Here is a 22,621-nt window from a genome sequence, read left to right as displayed (position 1 = left end):
CTGCATCAGTCTGTGATGTAATTATCTCTTTATTCTTTCTAGACTTCGTCCATTTCAAACACAACTATCGATCAACTGTTATGATCGATCTTCTCAAATGCTGTCCGCATGTTTACACTGTAAGTGGTACTGAGGCCCCTGGAACAGTCCATACAGAAGTCAGAAGGCGGTGGCTAAGCTACTGAGAGATCAAGAAGAACTTGTCGATACGAATATATTCATGTTTATTTTTCAGATGCACTAACATATTCCTGAAAGGTGTCGGCTTTATAGTTATATACAAGTTGTAATAGAAAATACAGGCGCTCCAATACAAAGATACGAACGATAAAACATTACAACCACGCCTTCACTGAAATGCACTGCAAAGAAATCAAAATTACACATATACGTTTACTGAGCCTAAATGTTCCGATATTATCGTGTTGATACGAGATTCTCTTATGCTCTCGCTTTCACTCACTATCGCTTACAGAAAGAACGTGAGACGAAGTTTAATGTGTATACAAACTTATTTTCCATACATTTCTGAGTAGTTCCCTTCACACTACTGGTGTAGGGCTGTATCTTAAACTTTGCTAATTCAGTGAAGGTGTGTAAGCTGATGACACAAAACATACAGCTTAGAAGGAACTCTGTTATCATGATCAATTAATTGTGACGTGAGGTAATTGCATTATTGGCATGGACAGTCCATGTACACGTATATAAAGCCATTACCTGAATGCACAATTAAATTACTCCTATAGCAAGAGGTTCAACCTATACATAAACACCAACATTTTCAGAATACATAATCTAACAACTATAAAATAATTCTTACATAACAACACAGTGGTAACGATAAATAGTCTAATACATTTAAAACATGAAGAAAGCAGTCTTCTGGGATGTGGCACCATGTAGATGTGGTGTTAATCAACGTTTCGGAGGAACGTATCGCCTCCCTCTTCAGGGTAGAAGGAAAAATAAGAAATCCGCGAGCGAAGAGACCGTGACAACGCATATAACTACAACATGTATATCGAAGTAAGAACTGGACTGAGAGACAATTATTGATTCGCCTACTGTGGTATAGGTGATCGAAAGTGAAAATTTAGTTATGTATTGCATTTGCAAAGCACTCATATGAGAACAAAAAAAAACGAGCAGGTGGCGTAGCGCTAACGCTGTATATCAGTCCGAGAGGATTTCGATTCGTATCTTCGCTGAGACATTTAAGTGAGACTTTCTGTAGTGCTTCTCAGTCACTTCCTTCCAGATCATTTATTGTGTATCATTCATCAACCTTCCTACTATTCAACCCAGAATAGTCTTTATACCGACAGTACTCCAAAATACCCCAGCAATAAGAAGAAAAAACGCTCTTGCGGAATGTAGTTTGTCACATTGGAAGCACGAAGAAACCCAAATATTTACCTAAGAATGCTGTTGTATGGTTTCCCATATTTTCGGAACCAAATTTCAAATATATGTCATGACATAACAACACAAGTTTACCCGAATATACGTCTTCGGTTTGCGGGATTTATTCTCTCTCTATGCGCTCAGTGTCTTTTCATATACGCTACGAATGTAGTGAAAAACTCATAAAAATGAAATTACTAAATTAGACGTCCAGCATCTGAAATTACAGTCATTGGCCAGATGTCTGCTGATAGCCGGCTACTTCCCCCACTTCTTCCGGCTATTCCTCATGCACTTCCAGCCTCATTAATCTAAACCTATAAAGCAATTCTCATGCTTAGAATTTAATACAAATTTAAGGATGTTTTAAAGAAAATTCATTATTTAGTGCTATACTCGTATTTACATGTTTTTAAGTACCATTTCTATGTTACTAAAATCTCAAATAAATTTTAAATCAAAATACGCCACAGTCACGAAGCTTACGTTTATGTAATATCCACTGAAGAGCTGGAACCTCATTCTTATCTTTGAGTCAACGGAGAAAACAGGTTTTGATTTCTCCGTTATACAGCATTTCCAACGGACGTAACTATTGCCTAAATTGGGGCATACAAGTGTGCAGTTCTTCTCTGGAAGAAAACCTTGAAGGTTCGGTACCGATCATGTCAATGCCTGACACTCGTTACGGTCCTTAACCTCACATCATTATAACCTTCTGAAGTTCCTCTGTCTTCTAAATGCAAGTTTTTGAAAAGGCTTCCAAAGGCTGGCTACTAGAATTCTCGGAATATCATTCTTTCTACCATTCTGGACATATTTCCGGCCCACCGTAGCCTCGTACATTTCACTCTCTTAACATTACTCAGTGAAGTATAAGCTACAATTATTACTGCTTCCCGTTTAGTACATTCTCCACCGTAGGTCCAGTTATATCCTGAGAATTTTATTTTAAAATATTCGTAATTTTCCCTCAAGGAAAGGGACTTACACACAGCATAAAGGCTATACTTAAATCTGAAATGCGATGTACGAATCTGGATAAAACTAGGAACGTAGATGTAAAGAAAATTTTTCAATTCATGGCGAAATATGAAGATACAGACAAGATTGGTTTGAACATGTAGAAGGGATGGAAGAAGGACGAGTGCTGAAGCGAGCTATTTGGTTTGAGCCCAACAGAAGAAGGAAACTTGGTAGACTAAATAGAAGATGGAAATCACACAAGCCAGAACAGGTCATCAGCCTAATCCTTGAAATGGAGAGAAGAAGGAAAGACATCAGGTGCCACATCCATACTAAATAGATAAAGGTGTTTGTGTGGGTATATCTCAGTCTTCAGCGTTTTGGAAATGAAATGAGAGGATCATAATTTTAACTGAAAAAGTATTGTAACTTTCGGCAGTTTATTATTTTGACTCTATCACGAACATAATTTGTATTTGTCAGTGTTCCTAATACATACATTCGATAAACACAGAATACACGTAGAAGACAATTCATGACCGTATGTAAAATAAGTTTTGTTATGCTTTCTCAGTTATAACTGAGAAACGGAACTGTCTTTCCTAAAATTGTTAGAAGCCTCTGTATCGAATTAACAAAATGTTAAAATTGCTGAAAATCGAAATTATTCAACAACGTTTAGTCGAAGTCTCTCATATGGTATTTCAACAAAATGTATAATGTATATAATATACACGTACAATGTATTTTTTTAAGGACTGCAACGAAAAATCTTCTTATGATCCTATCTAAACTATGATCAATGAGGCCGAAAGTTGGAAATGCAAAACAACATGCGACGAGGTTCTCTCATATTGAATTTAAAATAAACAATCAGTTGAACGGTTTATGCTCTGATACCAGGTCACAGGCAGATAGAGAGGAAGACATATTCACTGACGGACAATCACAACCAAAAAATTAGGCGTTACTTCTTACTGGGATTAATGCTTGAAATACATTAATCGCATTATGCTCTAATTGTCCGATGATCGAATGTTCGCAAAATAGGATGATGATGCTCTATCATGAAATATCAGCAGAAATTAAAGTATCTCAAAACATTACACTCTCTTTCATATTGAAATCTATGAAACTGGGATTTCCTTCAGCAATTCATGACAAGTAATCTACTTCCCGTTTCCTTCTACAGAGCGTGTATCCTAATTAGGATACATTCCAATGGAGTATTCTTATTTATAGACAATGTCGTATAGCTGGTTGTTGCATCATTGCCCCTTGTGAGGAAATTCATATGCGCCATTGTCGTTCCGAAAAGGAGACAATCCTTGGGCTGTATGTGTTGCCTTGTTTAAGAAGGGATCTTACATCCTATCTTTCGTGTATCTCAAATTCGAAACCCTCCCTTGCAATTAAAAGAATCGGATGTTTTATTTGAACTGCAGAAACATTAAGAGTAGCAACCATTATCCTCAGAAGCATCAAACAGAATCACATGAAAACGTGTTTCAGTATACACAGACCTTTCTTTGCACGTGAAGTTTATTTACACCTCATACAGATTTATATTACATGGATAATTATACTAGGAAATAAAAAAGTAAAAAAAAAAGTAAAGTAAAGCTAAAATTGAGTAGCTGCAGAATTGGCGGCTCCTCCAGAAGGGCTCAGCTCCATGAGTAAGTAAGTAAAGCTATCCCTCTACCAGGCCGTGAAGGCCCATAGGGTTGTGAGACGTTGAGGGTCCCACACTATCTAGACAATCGGCTCAGAGATGGCGGTAAGGTTGTCAGCCTTACGCGCCGGCCACGCTTTACTCCCCAGGAAAATTATTTAATTAATTCCTGGTACTCATTTCTATTAGAGGCTGAGTGAACCCCAGGGCCATAGTGCGGCTGGAGGAAATAGGTAAATAAAAAAATATCCAATTACCTCATCGGGACTTGAACCAGCGATCTTAAGGCTTGTAGCATAGTGCCTCAACCAACTACGCTACCGCGTGCCCCCACTAGAAAATAAATGATGTAATTGAAATTAGTTTTGGCACACAAATATCAATTGATATAAGATTTTGCCTACATCATATCACATCAGGAACAACTCTGAATTATGCCAGAGGAATCTGATTTTGAAACAAAATTAATTTAAAAAAAATAGGGGGAGCGTAAGTGCGTTTCCTGGGAGTCACTACTAGGGTCTATCAATTTAAATTGATAATTGTTCTGGAAATTATGCATCATTGATTTTTTTTAAAGACGTTTCGGAGACTGGACTCTTATTTCCATCTTCAGGTAAAACGCATACGCTCTTGGGCTCAATCGATAAATTTACTACCTTCCTCTGGAAACCGAGCAAGAGCGAAACCACCTATGGTAGTGACGATGAAAGGACATATTCACCTCCATACATGAGACCTTACCTATGGCCTTGCGCATTGTTCCGGCCAGAGTCTCGAAACCACAGTCCAACTTAAAGCTGAAGCTTGATCCATTGAACCGGGTGAAACGAGGAGTTCTGAGAATAGCTGTTTACTTTCTTTGATACAAGAACAACATACCTGTATACAAAACTCCGTTATTTTAGTCCGCAAGCGAACTATATCGACCGAGGGACCGAGGCTTGTCGGCGAAGTTTAGTGCCAACTTTTGCAGATAGAGGGTGTCGCGTGGTCAGCGCAACGAATCCCCACGACCGGAGCCGCTATTTCCGAAAAATAGAAAATTAAACGAGATGTATAAACAGACGCATAGCCACGTAGAGTCTTAAAATGGGAGGGGTTGTAGTTTTCTTTAATGAACGGAGTCAAAATGGGAGAGATATCCAAGCTTGCATGACTAATCAGAAGAGTTACTGGAGAAGTGCGGATTGGTACCTTGTATATGCTTTAGATGTTGTCAGGTTCAAAACTGTACAACCATAACTTTTTCCAACATGTCGCGTAGTTCTCTTCATCCGTATGCTGGGCTAATTTTGATTTTTCAAACAGCCATTGGGTCACGTTCTTTTATGTGACCTTTAATGCTTACTTCCAAATGTCTACCTATATCGCCGATGCAACACGGTCACATTTACAGTGAATAATATACACATATAACCCCGTCTTCTCTTCACCTACAACAGGCCTACTCCTCATCAGTGTCCCACAGAGTAAATGTTTAGTTATACACATATCTTAATATTAGGGCAGTTCCAAATGCACTTGAAGATTACGTCAATTCTCTTTTACCCGATGGCTCTTCCAGCCCATTCAGGGCGAAGCCTTTTATTCAGTTCCGTAATCATTTTACACAGACGGTAGGACTCCTTGGACGAGTGATCAGCCTGTCGCAAGGCCGCTACCTAAACACACGACAACACGAAAATAGAATAGATACATACACACACAAAACATCCATGACATAAGTGTGATTCGAACCCACGATCCCAGCGTCCGAGTGAGCGAAGACAGTTCATACCTTAGACTGCACGGCTACTGTGACCGGCTATTACATCCATAATATGAAGAAAATAAATTGCTTATAGTGTTTCACGTTTTTATTTCATAATTTCGGGAGATTATTCATGAGGCCATTCTGGGTGGAAAATATAATTTAAACGTAACATTCTGAAGGATTGTGGAGTTAGGTTAGGGACAGGGATCAGTGACTCTGTATGCACTATATGTAATATATATTGCACTCTTTTTCAACAAAACACAATTAACATATCATTCATTTAGCGTTAATTTACATGCAAATCGAATGGCTCCACTGGTGTGTTATACATTATACATACACTATGTAGAACCTAATTCAATGTACTAGGTTTCATATGGTTTTCAAAAGAGAGAGCGTTTTTTCCCCTAAATAATATTAACCGATTATTTTTTGTAGAAGAAAAATAATATATTTCCTCTGATGTATAAACAGTATCTTTAAATATATTATTTTAAAAAATCAGTCCTTAGAACTAGAGATTACTTGAATACGCGCAACTGATCTCTTGTAACAACTAATGACCCTAAATGGCTGTATGGCAGCAAATGTTCAAAATGTCCGCCTTAGCTTCATGGGATGTAGTGCCTTAACCATAATTTTTCTGATCGATGAGTTGTCCTTGGAGGACCGCAGAGTTATTCACGGACATCATCAGACCTTAACCTCTTTCACTTCCATTTGCGGGTGAATATTAAAAATATTGTTTATGAAGTCAAGAAGGGCAACATATACGACCATTAAATAACATTTCTTGTTACAATAAACTTGTTTGTCTTATTCAAAACATCGTAATTTTCCTTACCCATAGATCTAAGTCGTTCAGAATCTTACCGTATTGACGTATTTTACATTCGTAATTACTTTCAGCCGTACTAAGCCCTGGGGTCGACTCAGCCTCTAACAGAAATGAGTACGAGGAATTAATTCAATAATTTTCCTGGGGAGTAAACGCGGCCGGCGCGTAAGGCTGACAACTTTACCGCCATCTTTGAGCCGATTGTCTAGATAGTGTGGGACCTTTAACGTCTCACAACCCTATGGGCCTTCACGGCCTGGTACAGGGATAGCTTTACTTTTTTTAATTACTTCAGGTATTGCGTCCTGATATTATGACAAATTTCTGGAACATTCTGCATATTTGAATATAAAGTTAACTTCTATGCTGAACATCAGAGATCCCAGGATTCATTGTCGGCTATCATGAGAAATTTCTAGTATTTTACATCAGCCCTTCCAAGCAAATTATGCTAAATAACCGGCATTAAAATATATCATGGACAATTCTCCAAAATCCTTTCCAATATATCGCCTATAAGCATTCTCCCACTCGGTTACACATAACATAACCCACGAAGATGGGAAAAGGTCGCCAAATAAATCAAGATATAACCAGTAGGACAAATACTGAACAGAACAGAGAATTATGGTGTTTATAAAACTAATAAATAGAACAGATATCACACTTAACAGAGACATAAATAATATTTTTCTTCTATTTCTTTATATATATTGCTGACTACACAGTATGCATATATATATATACACACAATATCCAATAAATATCGAGACAAAATATGTATATTTAACAAATGTTATGTTCTTGGGCATTATCATCCATCATCTTGTATCATCTAAAAACCGTCCTGTTTATTTTTCAAAACACAGCGTTTCGGAGACTGGATTGTGTCTCCGTCTTCAGGTTAAACGTACTGAGCTGGGCCCAGGGTTTACCTACAGACGGAGACACAATCCAGTCTCCGAAACGTTGCGTTTTGAAAAATAAACAGGACGGTTTTTAGATGATACAAGATGATGGATAATGTCCAAAAACATAACATTTGTACCGATGTAACATCGTCACAAAGTTTTAGATCTTACATGTATATTTTAATTAGATATATGCCTACGCTTTATGTAACTATTCCACCTCTCTTGCATGCTAAACAGTTTCTGGAAAATCTGACACAAGTTGGACTTTAGTTTAAGAAAGGAAATTATTATAACGAAACGCATAATAATCTGTTAATTCGGTGGGATGAAGCTTATGAGGAAACGGAGAGGGTTATATATAACCTACATATTTTAAGAATTTCTTCCAAAGAACCCATTAATTCCTCACGATCAGTAATCGAACTGTAGTGACGAGCAGGGGAGTGTCCTTTAGACATTTTTCCGGAAGTGTCAAACTTGTATTTCGTTCGGATTAGAAACTACTGACGAAAGGTCTTCGCAGATTCTATGGGCGAATGTGGGAGACAGTTCTTAAAATTCCCTATGGTCATTCGGAACTTGGTCGTTTCATAACGATTTCTACTTTTAAATATCATTAGTGATTATCTTTATATCTCATTCAATGCTAATAAAATACTGTTTTGTTAAATACGGCAACAATCAATGAATCGATCTATCGACAGAACGCTACTATTAATCTCGTCCCTTGAAGTACTGTATCTCTCAACCCGCGCCCCAGCTGGTATTGTCAGTACACTTCGGCTCAATACCGCTGCTGTTTTCTTACTCACTTTGGATCAGTTTATGTTGAATCTTTTACCGTTTAAAGACAGAATTAATTTATCCGTTACCAGTCCGCTTCGTGCATGCCATGTAAAAGCGCATAGGTATTTCACTTTAAAGATATTGCAAGATGGTGGGTGGTATGTGGAACTTTCACTGCGAATAAACTCGACAAAATCTGCCCAGACTCAGAGTTAAACGTTTCAGAGATTACCTCTGTCTCAGCCAACAGGTGATGACGTGTTACAGTCCCAGAAACCTTGAAATTCGTGGTGGGTAAGATACCCGCTTTATTTTCTCCGCTCAGGTAAGTCATTACAATGAGATAATCAAATAGCCAAATATTTTTCAAAATTTAAAGTTCACCAAAGTAGAAGACAAATATGTATGTACAGTATATATACTAAGGTATACTAAATTTAATATACGTATTTGACTTTATACTCTGTGTGGAGGTTTGTTAGAATACCTCCACCGTAGCCCTGGGAGTCATAGAATACGACGAAAAGGGAATCCTCTGCCTGGGGATATAACTGGCCCATCATGTCACTGGGGGACATAAATGTAGAGACGTGGTTCTCAAGGTTGCGGGTTGGACATAAGATTAATGCCCTTCTCTGTAAAAGAATTATTGTTGCGAAATCCAAAATAGTGAAAACCAGATGCAGTTTGGAAGAAATTTTGAAGGAAGACTATGGCTGAAAAGGGACTATTTTACCGATGATGATGATGATTACTATTATTTAAATTCACTTCGTACACAAAAACAGTTCAGAACTCTTTAAATTTTGTCTTGTATAATGGCTCTAAATCAAATATTTTTCGGTCCATATAAAATTATGTTGTAACCACCAGGCGATCATTTCATTTGGATTAGTCGGACAACAATCACTTCTCAACAATTTCGTCTGAAGAATGTGTGGAGCTCAGTATAAATATGACATACTCTACACCTGGCGATTTAACTGCATACCTAAATAGAAAATAATTCTACTACAGTAAGTGCAAACTAAGGAGAGAATAAGTGAATGCATAAATAGAATTACCAACGGATTTTTGTGCAAGTTTACGTCCTGTTTACACTACGTTACGTTTTATTTATTGCTAAGAAACTCTTTACATTCTGTCCCACTCATATACGTGCATAACGCTTTTGAGTTTCAGTCGTTAAATGACATTCTCAAATGTAATATAAGGCAGTCAGTCTCTAAACTAACACGGTAATATTTGTACTTTGTGAATTCCTTCGATTTAATTGTTAAAATTCAAAATATGATATTATGTTTCTGCAAAATCCTGCAACGCAATACAACTAAAATATCTATTTCCAAAGGGATCTGATTTTAATAACAGAATGCCAGTTTCTGCGGTTTAGAAATGTTTCGACGTCAGAATATGCTCCTGTATAAGGTACAGTGTACCCCTTGAAAAAATTGTTCTCTTGTCTTTGTTTAATTACTGTAAGTTGCAGAATATTTTAAACTGAGATATATATAAATGATAAATATAAACATATATTATTTAATATAAATATCGCCTCATGAATATGTGCATTTAATATATGAATGTAGAAAACGTTGGTTCATGAGGCTGACCAGTGAAGTAACGGGAAAAAACGGACAGATGGACAGAATAACTGGTTTCAAGACAAGTCTTAACAATTTCAGACTCTCAACGCAGAGCTGTGTGCGGCAGGAGGTCAGTTACTCCATTTCGCGCCGTACACTTCGCCATCTAATCCCGGACTGATCGAGTGTTCATGTCTTATTCCAGTGCTCCTTTCGGCAGAAAAATTTGAACAACCTGAAGATGAAAAATATTGTACAGCACTTTAATACATTCCTCACGAATATAACGCATTCTTGTTTATTTGTATTTAGGAGGGCCAAGTTTAACAAAATACAGATTTAAAAAGTAGTAGGCCTATAGTATGGCGTTAAGACTATTGTGTAATATTGCATTTTCCGTAGGCTAAATTTTACATGTTAAATTATAAGGTATGGGGGAGGGTTTCTTGATAAACCCGACGTAAGTTAATAAGACTCTATGAAGTAACTGAAGTCAGCAGAATACTTCTGGCTGCTGTAAACCTTTCTTTCCCAAAGGATTAAGCCAGACTAGTATTACATTTCAGGAGAAACCGAAAGAGCCATATATCACTACTGAAGGAAGTGTGAGGTGGGGAACCTTTGGGGTTGCGGTTTCCTCAAGTTGACGTATCGAGGGTGGAACGGGCCGAGGGCAGCCTCATTGGTTGACGAAGGGGCAGCTGCGGCGGCATTGCGGTGGAGATCGGGAAGACGAAACAGGCGTAGCTTTCCAGAAAGCAGGCGGTGCTGGGAGCCGGTACAGCCGGGTAACTGGAGCGATTGTCTGTTTAGGAGCCAGTACAGCGCAGGGTTGATGGCAGAGTGTGCGTGACCTAGTAGCAGACAGAATGGCAGCACGGCGTTCGCAGTCACCACATCAGAGGGGGGACACAGCTCAACGCACAGGGCGCACCCTACGTAAGGTAGCCAGCACACCGCCAAAACAGCCACCTGTGCAAACAACCAGTGATGCATTGGGTTTTTAGTGAAGACTTTCACGGTAATGTGATCATCACAGCTTGAGTGGAGGAAATGCAATTACAGTAAACAGATTATTAATCAGTTTAAGTTCAGATATCAAGGTCTGTTCTAGATTAATTTGCTAAAGTGACAAGTATTCAATATGAATAAATCGAATTTAAAACATTTAACTCTCAGAGACTGAAGTTCTTCTAAGTAACGTCCATAAACATTTAGTTCGTACCTCACAGGAAACACATTACATCCCAGCGGTTAATTCTCTTAAGGAAAAAATCGTTGCTTACTATTAAGAATCTATAATACAGATTCACCACGTGGGCAGAATTCAGAGTTTCGTTATGTTAAACCAGGTGGTACACAGAGAATCACTGGTTAATAAATTAACCTCAGTTGAAAGAACGCGGGAACCCCGATTAACGACCCATTGCTCAGAAACTCTCTGTAGTGCGTGTCTCGAATTGGAACATTCCTCTTTCGATTTTCATGGTCGTATATTTTGCGAGAATACAGTTTATATTACTGTGTTTGAAACTGAAAACTGTTTCAGTAATACCAACTTTGGTCGTACATGTGGCGTCTCTTAAAGAAGGCCCCCTTCCATATTACTTAATTTAAATATTTCAAATTCATCACGATAACGTCGATGTATTATTATATTTCTGTCGTTCAGAATTTTTCAATTGTTACTGAGAAAGTGGGCCCAAAAGTAAAGTTTTTGATTAATATTTGGAAAGAACCGTCTCGAATATCTGCTGGGGCACCGGATATCCTGACTTCCTGGCTCAAGCTTTCGTGATCTTACTCAATCTTTCCAAGCAAACATCAGAAGAGGAACTCAAATTCGACCAGATCGCTTCCTTGGTAATTATACTGTCCAATTCAGTATTCAATAATGAATCTGCCAGTCGACACTGTCTGTTCTGAGCTAATGTCAGAGCCGCTAATAATATAATTGACCCTGAGTACATTGATTTACGTTGGCCTGGAAGAGTCCGTTGCTTTATCGTAGTATAGCAATATTGCAAAATCACATCTAGTTATCCTTCATTTTGGAATACAATTAAAGTATAAAAATATTAATTACTGCTCATATTTCAATATACATCTGTTCACAAATGCCATTTTTAGTTCTTAAATATACGTTTAATTAGTTCCATTGCAATGATTGTCCTGCATGCAGTTCGCCTGCAGACAACATCCCGACTGACACGACCAACATAACTGTCGGAGAAGTTGCCTAAGGCTAAGGAGGTAGAATGAAATAACTCTTATTTCGTAGTCATAATGACAAGTGCAAAAACCTGTAATTTTGATTGGGGCAGTATTTTCGCTCTGAAAAATAACGATTATACCATTGGAAATCAATGTACAGAATCAGATAGGGATATTTACTCCGAACTGTGTCTGTATGATTCGGCCGTGAGTTTACATTCTCTAAAAACAAACTTCACGGTGTAAAGATTCGTATTAAAGTATGAAAAAAATTAACGTTTCCATATTGATTATTGTTTAAAAAGAAAACGCTTTACAGGGATATTTCACTGGTGAAATGTGTTCGTAACTTCTATCAAATGAAAATAGCAAAAAGAACGGCTGTTTCCTGCTGAGATATTTCTGACGAAATACTGTTCTCTGCTCTCAAACGGCAAATAAATCTAGGCTATAAGTATCAGTACTGATCTGACATGGAAAGGGTTAAGGGACAGAAATATAGAAGCAGATGCATTATGCGGTAGGGAGAATTGCCTGGGCGCCCTAACTGCACCTGAAAGGCCAGCATGTGGGCCAGGTGACGACGGCTGTGAAGGGACTGTCTGCTGGCTGTCTTGACGAGAGGCGGTCGGGGGCAGGGTGGCGGCGGACGCCGAAGTCGGCGGTTGGCACGAATAATGGTGCGCTCAGAGCGTGTGGCTCGTTGTAATTTATTCAGTTTTAAGGGACCGTTTTCAGATCCCAGGGTCTGACGGCGTTTCTTCTGAGACGAGTGTCTAGGTCGTAAGTCGTCCAGATCTGCGCGAATCTGAAAAGCCAGGCCTTCATTGTCTGAAGAATCTTCATCACCTTGATTGTCTCCACCGCGGTACGGGACCACCTGTAACACACAGCGATTGAAGAGACTGTCATCATTCAGAGGACTTGACTGGTAGTGCATGGAGATTCATGCCTTAGCATCATTTATTTGAATTCTGTGTAAATCATATCGAGACAGGCCGTACAACTCCTCGGATGTCTACAGTAATGTATATATCATAGCCGTCAAACTCGAGACCACTTGCAAATTGCTAAATGCTGTTGTGCTTCCCGGGACAGTATCCTTTTCCTTACCCAAAATATGTATCCACTATTTCCTCCTCTTCAAGAAGGGCGGCCAATCTTATGAAAAACATTTACTTAACATTCCAGCAGCACCACTTTTGTTTTCACAAACAAAAAAAAAATTCCGCTTCGACCACTTTGAGACTGATCTCCCGCTTATGCGGTGAATAACGAGGGGATAACTAATTATCTGGGCTGTTGCGTCGAAGACCATAATAATAATAATAATAATAATAATAATAATAATAATAATAATAATAATAATAATAATAATAATCGGCGAATGATTAAAGGAAGCATGTGGAAGGAAGCATCGTAGCCCAATTTAAGGTACTGTTCCGGATTTCAACTAGAGGTACTGAGGAATATCACGAAGAAATCAGAAATCGGTGTCCTGGAAGAGATTCGAACCGGAAATATGCCAAATACACATAATGAGCTTTATTGCTACACTCAGCTTGCTTGGTTGTGGTTTGAAAGTGGTGACGAATGATAATTTCATGATGTGAAAGGATGTGGTTGTGACCTATTCTGAAGCAGTACACCGGAGAATCGTCATATTCATGACTGGCTAACGCAGACTATGCTGTAGCTGCTCGATACATGAATAACGTGTCATAAAAATATCTGAATTTCGAGACAGTTCTTCTGTGTGCAATGAGTCCAGCAGTGTAAATTCGTGTTGCAGCAGATGAAAATACGGAAAATCTGTCGTAATTATTCAGCCGTCACTGACATCTCGGATTAAGCGCATTAGTCCCTTCTGAATCGATGAGCTACATGTATCTGAGTCACAAACACGAAGCCACTCGCTTTCAGAGCGACGGGCAGCGCAATGCGTGTTGCTGTTGCTGCGCCTGCGGTTGTCACGGGAGTTAATCCCTGTTTATGCATTCATTGCCCTCAGCATGTAAAACAAACGCATAGTGGGGGTATCATATCTGTCCGTATCTATGGTTCATATCTCAAACTAATTAGTAAAGGATTTCGATTAAATTAGTACGGGAAGTTTACACTGAAATTTGTCGGAGCGAACAGGACAGCCCAGCGGTAGCGCTCTAGACTTGTGTTCGGGAAGCGCTCCTCTCGGATTTCGACCGGTACACCTGCTATCTTGACTGAAGTTTTCGTGGCGTTCCTGAGAGAAAATGAGGTCTCCTGCCATCTTTTGACAATTCAAGGAACTGCCAACATATGGCAGGAGAATTATTTCCGAGAACGCTCTTTTTTGTTTCCTTAATTAATCTGTACGCGGAAAGCCACCTTATTTAAAGGCAAAAGGTAAAGTTGTTCCTGTGCTTAACTGTTTAAGCACCACGAAATTAAGACGTATGATGGGAGTGGAGGTATGGATCATGTGTTCTTGACCTGACCACTAATTGGAGGTGAGTGATCAACTTCACTCCACGGCCGCTTGACCCCCGGAGAAAGTGTCTCCAATAACCATTAGATAGAAGGCTGTGTGGGCCCCAGAACCGGTCTAGAAGCTTTGGAGGAGAGAAAAATCTTACACTTACAGGTAGTTGAACTCCGACCACTCGACTCTCCAACCCGAAGCCAGTCTCCATACAGAATGAGTGTTCCCGGCTCATAACATTTTGTTTAACATGAAAAAGTTCTGAATTCTGCAGACAGAGTGCACTTGTATGTTTCTAAGCAGCATTAAAAGGTCGGTATTTGTATCGGAGACTCGTTGTGTTTCCTGCGTCATGAACTGAATTTTGATAATTATTTAAAGAAATTCAGCATTTTAGTAGCTAAAACATTACACGATTAAAGCGCAGAAACTGCAGAATTTACGAATCGTTACTGGTAATCTGGCCGTTAATTATTAAAATAAAGAGGAATGATAGGGATACAGGGATGTGTGCACTGCAGCGCCATTCTGGCGTTTTCTGGGTGACTAAAAATGTAACTAGAATACCAGTGAAGACAGCAGAATCGGCTGCCTTCAGATTACGAGAGATGCAACCGACGCTTTTAGAAAAGAAGTTTATGAGTTCGGAGATAGTAAAAGTAACATTCAGATAGGAATGAAGAGGAGTGTGCACGTAGTCTGACCACAATGTAGAGAGGGGAACGCCATTTTGTGTGGCGTAAATGTAAATTTGTGATGCACTGCTCGTGATTTTCTATCCCTCTCTGACCTCGATATTCAGTTGTTTCACACTGAATTTTTTAGAGGGCTAATAGACAATAGACAGTCAATTTCACTCCACACGGAGGCATAAACATTAGCTATTACAGTTCTTTAAATACGAGTATATACTATATTAGGTACGGCTACTGAATCACATCTACAGAAGCCTAAATTTTATTCAATGAGTAGGTCTAATATTTATTAACGAGTTCTTTCCACATAATTTCACTTATGCTCCACGGAAAGCAAAGATATACAAGGACAAAAATAACACCGTCCAGTGTGACTATTTAAGTTTTATCACTTGAAAACTCATCACCCTTACATGTTTCGATCCCTACGGATCATCTTCAGAGGGCATCAATACTTTTTCCGGAAATTACTATTACAATAGGTGTTAAATTATATACATACACATATAATGTCTGAAATACACAATGTACACAATGTTCAACTTTTCACAGTCACAGCAGCCTTTCTGGTATTAAAACTTTTAAAGTTTCTTAAAAACTTTGTTGTTTAAGATTAAAATTTATAAACCATGCAGGCTCGTGTCAATTCTCATATTGTCTTTCTTGGAGGTAGCTGATCCTGTGCCGCCTGTCTATCTTGAGAAAGGAGATTTTGCAAATATACTCGTATTATGGGTATAATATTAATTTCAGCGACCCTAATGTATATGTATATATATATATATATATATATATATATATTAAGGATTTTGTCCTACCTTAGTATTGTCCATGTTTATTCGTGGCTTGCTGTGTTGTTTACACTGTTCTAGAGTCTGCTGTGCCGTGTAATTTATACTTCCTGTATCTGTGACGTTGATGTTGGCGTGCTCTGATGTATCATAAGGTCGAACATGTTACGTTGGCTATTACTTTCTTTTGTGTGTTTTTCTTCTTCTATCAATTTATTGAACTTATTAAAACGATATATATGGAAGTCCTCTTTTATATTCATGATACCTCCTTTTTTGGCTTTTTAAATCATTTCCATGATTACTGTCATCGGCCCGTACTGATATTGTTTATTTAGTATGTGTTGGGCGAATGCTGAAGCGTCTTTGTTTAGTCTTATGTTTCTTATGTGTTCTTTGTATCTTTTTGTTATATTTCTACCAGTCTGGCCGATGTATACTTTCTGGCAGCTTTGGCATGTTATTTTGTATATCCCACTTTGTTCGTATGGGTTTATTTATCGTTTTTCATTTGTTAGTTTACCTATAGTGCGAGTTGTTTTGAAGGCTATATTTATGTTAGTGTTTTTGAATAGTTTTGTGATTTTTCTTATGTTATTTCCTGTATAAGTGACCCATTTTTGTTCTCTTTCGTCTTTATTATCCGTACGAAAAAGAACAAAAATGGGTCACTTATACTTATCCAATGACCTCATCGGGACTTGAACCGGCGATCTTCCGGCTTGTAGCATAGTGCCTCAAACAACTACGCTGCCGCGTGAGGTGGAGGCAATATTCAGTCTAATTTCCTAAGTAGCTAAAATTCATCACCCACCATAAATTATTTATGCTGCAAGATGTATGCGTTACCTTGGACGGAGCGTCGTTCGCTAGTGATGCAACTATAATGACATGTTTTGGGCGACGGAGAATGGGCATTGGGAGCGGGAGTTGACCTCGAGCAGCTGCAGCTGTGAGAGACACCTCGCACAGTTTGTGTCCGACGGCGAAATGGCAGACAGCAACCGTGAGGCAGGGCGCCAGGTACATGAGGCCGAGATGACAGACGTTAAATGATGTACGCCATATCGGAGAGGCCCACGTCTCCTCGCACTGTCCCCCAGTCCCAGCAAAGTTGACGACGACGACAGGCGACGAAGTGAGTGCCGCCCCGCCCCACACGAAAACCATTGTGATTATCATGGCGTGTCTTCGGGGACGCAGTTGGGAGAAGGCTCGAGGCTGCTTCACGGAGGCATACCGGTCCACTGAGAGAGCGCTGAGCGACAGCAGACTTGCGGTCACTGGGAGAATCTGCGAAGAGGCAGAGGCGATTGTCATATCTGCATTATTTGCACAGTGATGGCGACTGTTTTCTTGGTTTGCTTAACGAAGCACATCTAACCTTCACTCGTATTACGCGATTTTAAGGAATGTAATTAAAAGGCTTAATTATTCATGGAGTTGAGCCCTTCTTGAGGAGAAGCCAATTCTGCAGCTACTCAAGAATTTCATAGCATTTTATGGAACCCGAAGGTTCATTACCGTGTTCACAAGAGCCATCCACTGGTCCCTATCCTGAGCCAGACCAATCAAATCCATACCATCTTATCCTATATCTCTAAGATCAAATTTAATTGTCCACCCACCTACGCGTTGGTCTTCCCAGTGGTCTCTTTCCTTTTGGCTTTCCCACAAATATCCTATATGAATTCGTCTCTCTGGTCGTACTACATGCCCTGTCCACCTCATCCTCCTTGACTTGATCATTGTAATTATACTTGGAGAAGAGTACAAGTTACAATTAAAAGGTTAATTGAACTTTTACGTAAACTTATATTTTCTGTATTTTTTGACAGATTTCATTTGAATCTGATAGGATGCTCTTCTATTATGAATGCTGACAGGTGTAAGTTTAACGTGAAGGTAATGGCAAAGGTGTCCCCGTGCTTAAGTAATTAAGCACCACGCTACGAAGACATCGGGAAATGGAGGTATAGATTCATCATTTTGACTTCGGCACTGGATGGAGTAGTGGAGCTTCACGCCCCGGCCGCTTTACACCTAGGGAAAAGGCCCAATGTACCCTCTGGACACGAGACTGAGCGGGCTTCAAAGCAGGTCTGAACACGGAGAAGAGAAAAATCACTTTTCCCCGCCGGGAATCGAACCGCTGCCGTCTAACATGTAACCCGCCGCTATATCGACTGAACTTATTTTAATTATACTTTAGGGTTAATATACTTAAGAACATAAATTGAAATTTAAGTAGATATTCTGAGTTTCTGATAAAATATGATTAAAATACTATTTGATTAAACTCTCTATAGGCCACCTGCATTTATTTTATGCTCCTAGGACCACGTACATTTAATTCACTTTCATTCATTTAAGGCCCTGTGTCTAGAGGGCACACAGACGCCATGCATATGCGCAGTGTCTCTTTTTATTGTCATGTCAAGCATGTAGAAATTAACATACATGGAAACTGTGCAGTTGCACAGTATAAAAGCCAGATGCAGTTTCCCGTGTATGTCAATCCACGTGCTCAAAGGGACCGTATAATGGATGTCCAGCGTGTGGAAGTGCCCCACTGCGTCCTGCAGGATATGCTCACTGACTAGAAATCAGTGTCTTGCCAGTGAGAGGGAGAATGGTGCGCTGTATCTTTACTGTATACAGATACCAAGGTCTGTAGTGCATATCTGAACCCTTCTCTTCCTTCCATCTTGCATGTGCTCCCGTCAGCAATAAATTTTGATGAGGACATTTGGCAATTGCAATTTATACAAAATGGAAGTACTGCCTCGTTGCTCAAACCTACAGAGATATTGATGTAATTACCTGAAATGGGTTTTCGCTGCAGACTACAATAGGGATACTATGAGCAACAACGCTTCTGCTAGCAATGGGCTTTATACTCAAGAATGGAAACAATGAATTGAATGGAGAATAAACAGGAAACGGCACAAATTGTAGAAAATGTATATATCACGCGCGAGCGCACTCACGCACATACTAACGCACACGCACACATGTACACACATATACATGGCTGAAATTCAAAATCAAAACTTCCGATATCAAGCGTCTGCATGAAGTTGATATAATATTATAAACGACATAAGACGCCAAGCCGCGAAGGAGTGGCAAGGAGCGGAGGTAAACATTACTAATTTTTCATTTCTTGGTTATACTGAGGCGAATATTCTACTGCACATCCTAGCCGCTTTCACGTCGAAGGTAAATTTCTATTATCCACTGCGCAGGATCCTAATCGAGCCACACGTTCATACAGAACGTGTTCGCAAGAAGAGAAACCCATTCTTGTTCCGAAATGCAAACGTCATTTTGTTGAGCAATGCCGGTTCCGTACGAAGACCTTATGACAATGGCTACCGTTTCAGAGCACATTTATTAAAGCAAAAACAGCTGTGTTTGTACCTGCACCCCAATAACTTTCAAATCAATGAACTTCATAAAACTCAACAGAAACACAAAGTCAATAAAGGTCACGTAAGTACTGTATCACGTTACCTTTACCTTGCGCGTCGGAAATAGTAAACTAAAGACACATATGGACCTTTTAGGTGAGGCAGAAGTAGTGTCAATCGATCTCGGATCAAATTCTAGGCCGACAGATATTAAGAAACGCAGAACCAAACGTTTTAGCGTCATGTTCCCTAAAAAAAAAAAAACAAAGCAAGATTTCGGAAGCTGCTCCTTAATTTTCCAATCTCAAATATGGAAATAAACTTTGGATATTATAAGCGTAGCTTTGACGGAACAATTGTTTATCTCTGGAATATTCTTGAGGCAAGTGGTTCAAATTTTATCGAAAGATCCGACTGTACTAACTCAATTTTTTCGTGGTTCTTCACTGTACATTAAAAGACCAATGCTGTTTACACTTCATTCAACATGCTTTAAATTTATAGTGTAACACTGCCTTCATAGTTCTTTAGATGCTGCTCTCTCTTCATGATTAATGACAATTAAATTGTCCCTCATACTTAGCGAAGAACACATACTGAGGGCGACTGGAACAAGGTGCTGCAGATAAGATTTCGAAGCAGAGAAAGACAAAGAAACAGGACTGAAACATTTGAAATGCGCATAATATGGAGATTCATGACCTGTATTCTTCATCAAATGTTAGTAGGTTGATAAAATCCATGAGAATGAAGCACATAACACGAAAGGTATTGATGAGAAACGCATGATAAATTTGAGCCGGAAAGACTGACGGATAGAGATCACTTAGAAGACCTAGGCGTTGATCGAATGGTAATATTAAAATAGATCTTAAACAACTGGAAATGGTAAATCAATATATGACTAGGAGGGGACAGAAATTTGGGATTTAACAGTGAATTTTTAACAATTATTCATAGGAGATTAAATAGGCGGAAATATTATTCAAGGAAACATAAGTCAAATGCTGGAAGTTAATAGGGAGAAGTACTTAATTTTCTGTAATGAAATAGGCATGGATTTAACTAAAAGTTCATTTAATTCTTTCTTGAAAGCAGCAATGAAAGTGGTGGGAGAGCTGCAAAAGGAAATGAAATACATCATAATAAGAGAGGATGTGACAAAGGGCGTCCTCGGAAAGAATTTATGTCCATATGATTAAAAGTAACCTGCCAACAAAACAGAATGCGGATGGTCTAGGCGGCAGAATACGTGTTTTTTTTAATCATAAGTTTCACAACTTGAATAAAATTACTGAAGAACTAAGCTGAAGGGGAATCAGCAAGTTCTGAAAACCCTACAGTAAGAAAAGCGACAAAAACATTTAAAAGAATGTGATGTATAGAGAACAATGCAAAAAGTTTCGTATCTGTTCGATGGTAAGATGAATAGGAGAGGAAAGAGAATCCAAACTTAGGAGAAGCAATAATTCCCTGGGTGGAAGTTATGAGGCGTAAGGGAAATGGAATTTGAACAAAAAATGAAAACGGGACGGAATGGAAACAAATATAATAGTGTGAAAAATGTAGGACGCGAGGAAATGTAGCGAAATGGAAGACCCCAGGTAAAGTTTCTACATTAGATTACTGGTTACAATTTTTTATTTAAAAAAGGGAACCCGACAACTGGGTTATAGTCCCATTAAAAATGGCATAGGCTCAATACGTCAAGTTGAAAGTATGTGTAATCATTTATTCCATTATTACTCCCATTAAGTTATTAATATTGCTGTGGAAAACGAGTTGCGTAGCTCCTCTTTACGTACACTCCTCCACTGCATGGAGTCTTTCTTTTCTTAAGCCTAAAATTCCTCCCAAATTACCGACACATCCTTCGACGCAATCAATGCAGGGAGATTTACTCGAGCGGAAAGCAAGCAAAATGATAATTTTACATATTTTAGTTTCAAGATATTGGAAAACAGAACAGAAAATATTCTGCATTAATAGTACTAATCATTACACAAATTTAAGTTACTCTTAATATAATTATAAATAAGTTTTATATCTTTTACCATGACTTCAAAATCTTTAAACCTTTGTCACATTTCCGAAGGATTTATCAATATTTAATAAACTTCCGTCCCATATTTTAATCTAGCGAAATTACGTAAGGATGGTGATGCTGATAAAAAGAAAATGAAAAAGGAAGCAGGCTACAGACTGTAATCCGATTTATTCTTTTGATAACTCAGGTTTCTGCCTATTAATTCTGCCAGTAGTGAAACACATTCGGTATTTCTAATATCTGACATTAACTGGTTTCTTCAACTACGAGAATTGCAGGCTTATAACTTGGAAATATGTCCCGTATTTTGTAGAGTGGGACCAGATCCATATTCATTACATAGCATGGAAACAGGGAGCAGATATCGACGCGAAAGCACCTTGCGCATCCCTGCATGCGTCTGAATTATAGAGGCTAAGTTTTTCAAACGGTCTGTATCAGACGGCCATATATTGGTTATACATGTATGTGCTATTCGTTCAATTTATTTAATCCAGATCATTTGTAATCTGATTAAAATTTTAATTGAGTTATGTAACTAGATTAAACTATGCATTTGTTTTATTTTTTCAACTATTACAGTCACTATTAATTTCTTCTTTACCGGAAGTCGGACGGCAGCAATTGAGAGCGCTTAGTTGTGTGCTGTACAGTACCTGCTGCTGCTGACATTCTGTGATGAAACATGTCAGTCAAACCATGCATATGTAGGACCCATTACGTGTAAGTATTTACGTAACAGGGATGTCAAGGAGTAGATGCACGTTATGCTTCGTGTTTGGAACGTTTGGGAATCGAATGACAAGGCCAGTTATTCTAACAACATTTTGGTGATTTTCAATGCGATTTGCAGATATAAATATTAAGATCGTTACTGAAGAGAAGGGCCAGCTCTGTGTCAGCTAACAACCTACCCATATTATGATTTTTCCATAAGTTTAGTAGAATCCATCTGCTGATGGATTATGTAATTAGGAAATGGATAAGAAAAGAATCTACTAATAGTTAATTAAATAACAAATTAGAGTAACTACCAATATATATATATATATATATATATATATATATA

At 38.6% G+C, this 22,621-nt stretch overlaps 1 protein-coding gene across 1 annotated transcript in view; it reads right to left on the bottom strand.

Moving 5' to 3' along the window:
* Positions 1 to 7,488: 7,488 nt before the first annotated feature.
* LOC111870051 (G-protein coupled receptor moody) overlaps positions 7,489 to 22,621 on the bottom strand; it is an 80,396-nt gene continuing 65,263 nt past the window's right edge. The window contains exons 3-5 of the mRNA XM_033753661.1: positions 16,942 to 17,385; positions 12,699 to 13,025; positions 7,489 to 10,903 (exon numbers count right to left, since the gene is read on the bottom strand). Coding sequence (XP_033609552.1) covers positions 10,523 to 10,903; positions 12,699 to 13,025; positions 16,942 to 17,385 — 1,152 coding nt within the window. The 3' untranslated portion in view covers positions 7,489 to 10,522. The remainder of the gene's footprint in view (positions 10,904 to 12,698; positions 13,026 to 16,941; positions 17,386 to 22,621) is intronic.

Source organism: Cryptotermes secundus, unplaced genomic scaffold, assembly GCF_002891405.2.
Source record: "Cryptotermes secundus unplaced genomic scaffold, Csec_1.0 scaffold165, whole genome shotgun sequence".
NCBI classification, from domain to species: Eukaryota; Metazoa; Arthropoda; class Insecta; order Blattodea; family Kalotermitidae; genus Cryptotermes; species Cryptotermes secundus.
The sequence above is the reverse complement of the archived record's forward strand: the minus strand, read 5'-3'. Positions and strand labels throughout refer to the sequence as shown.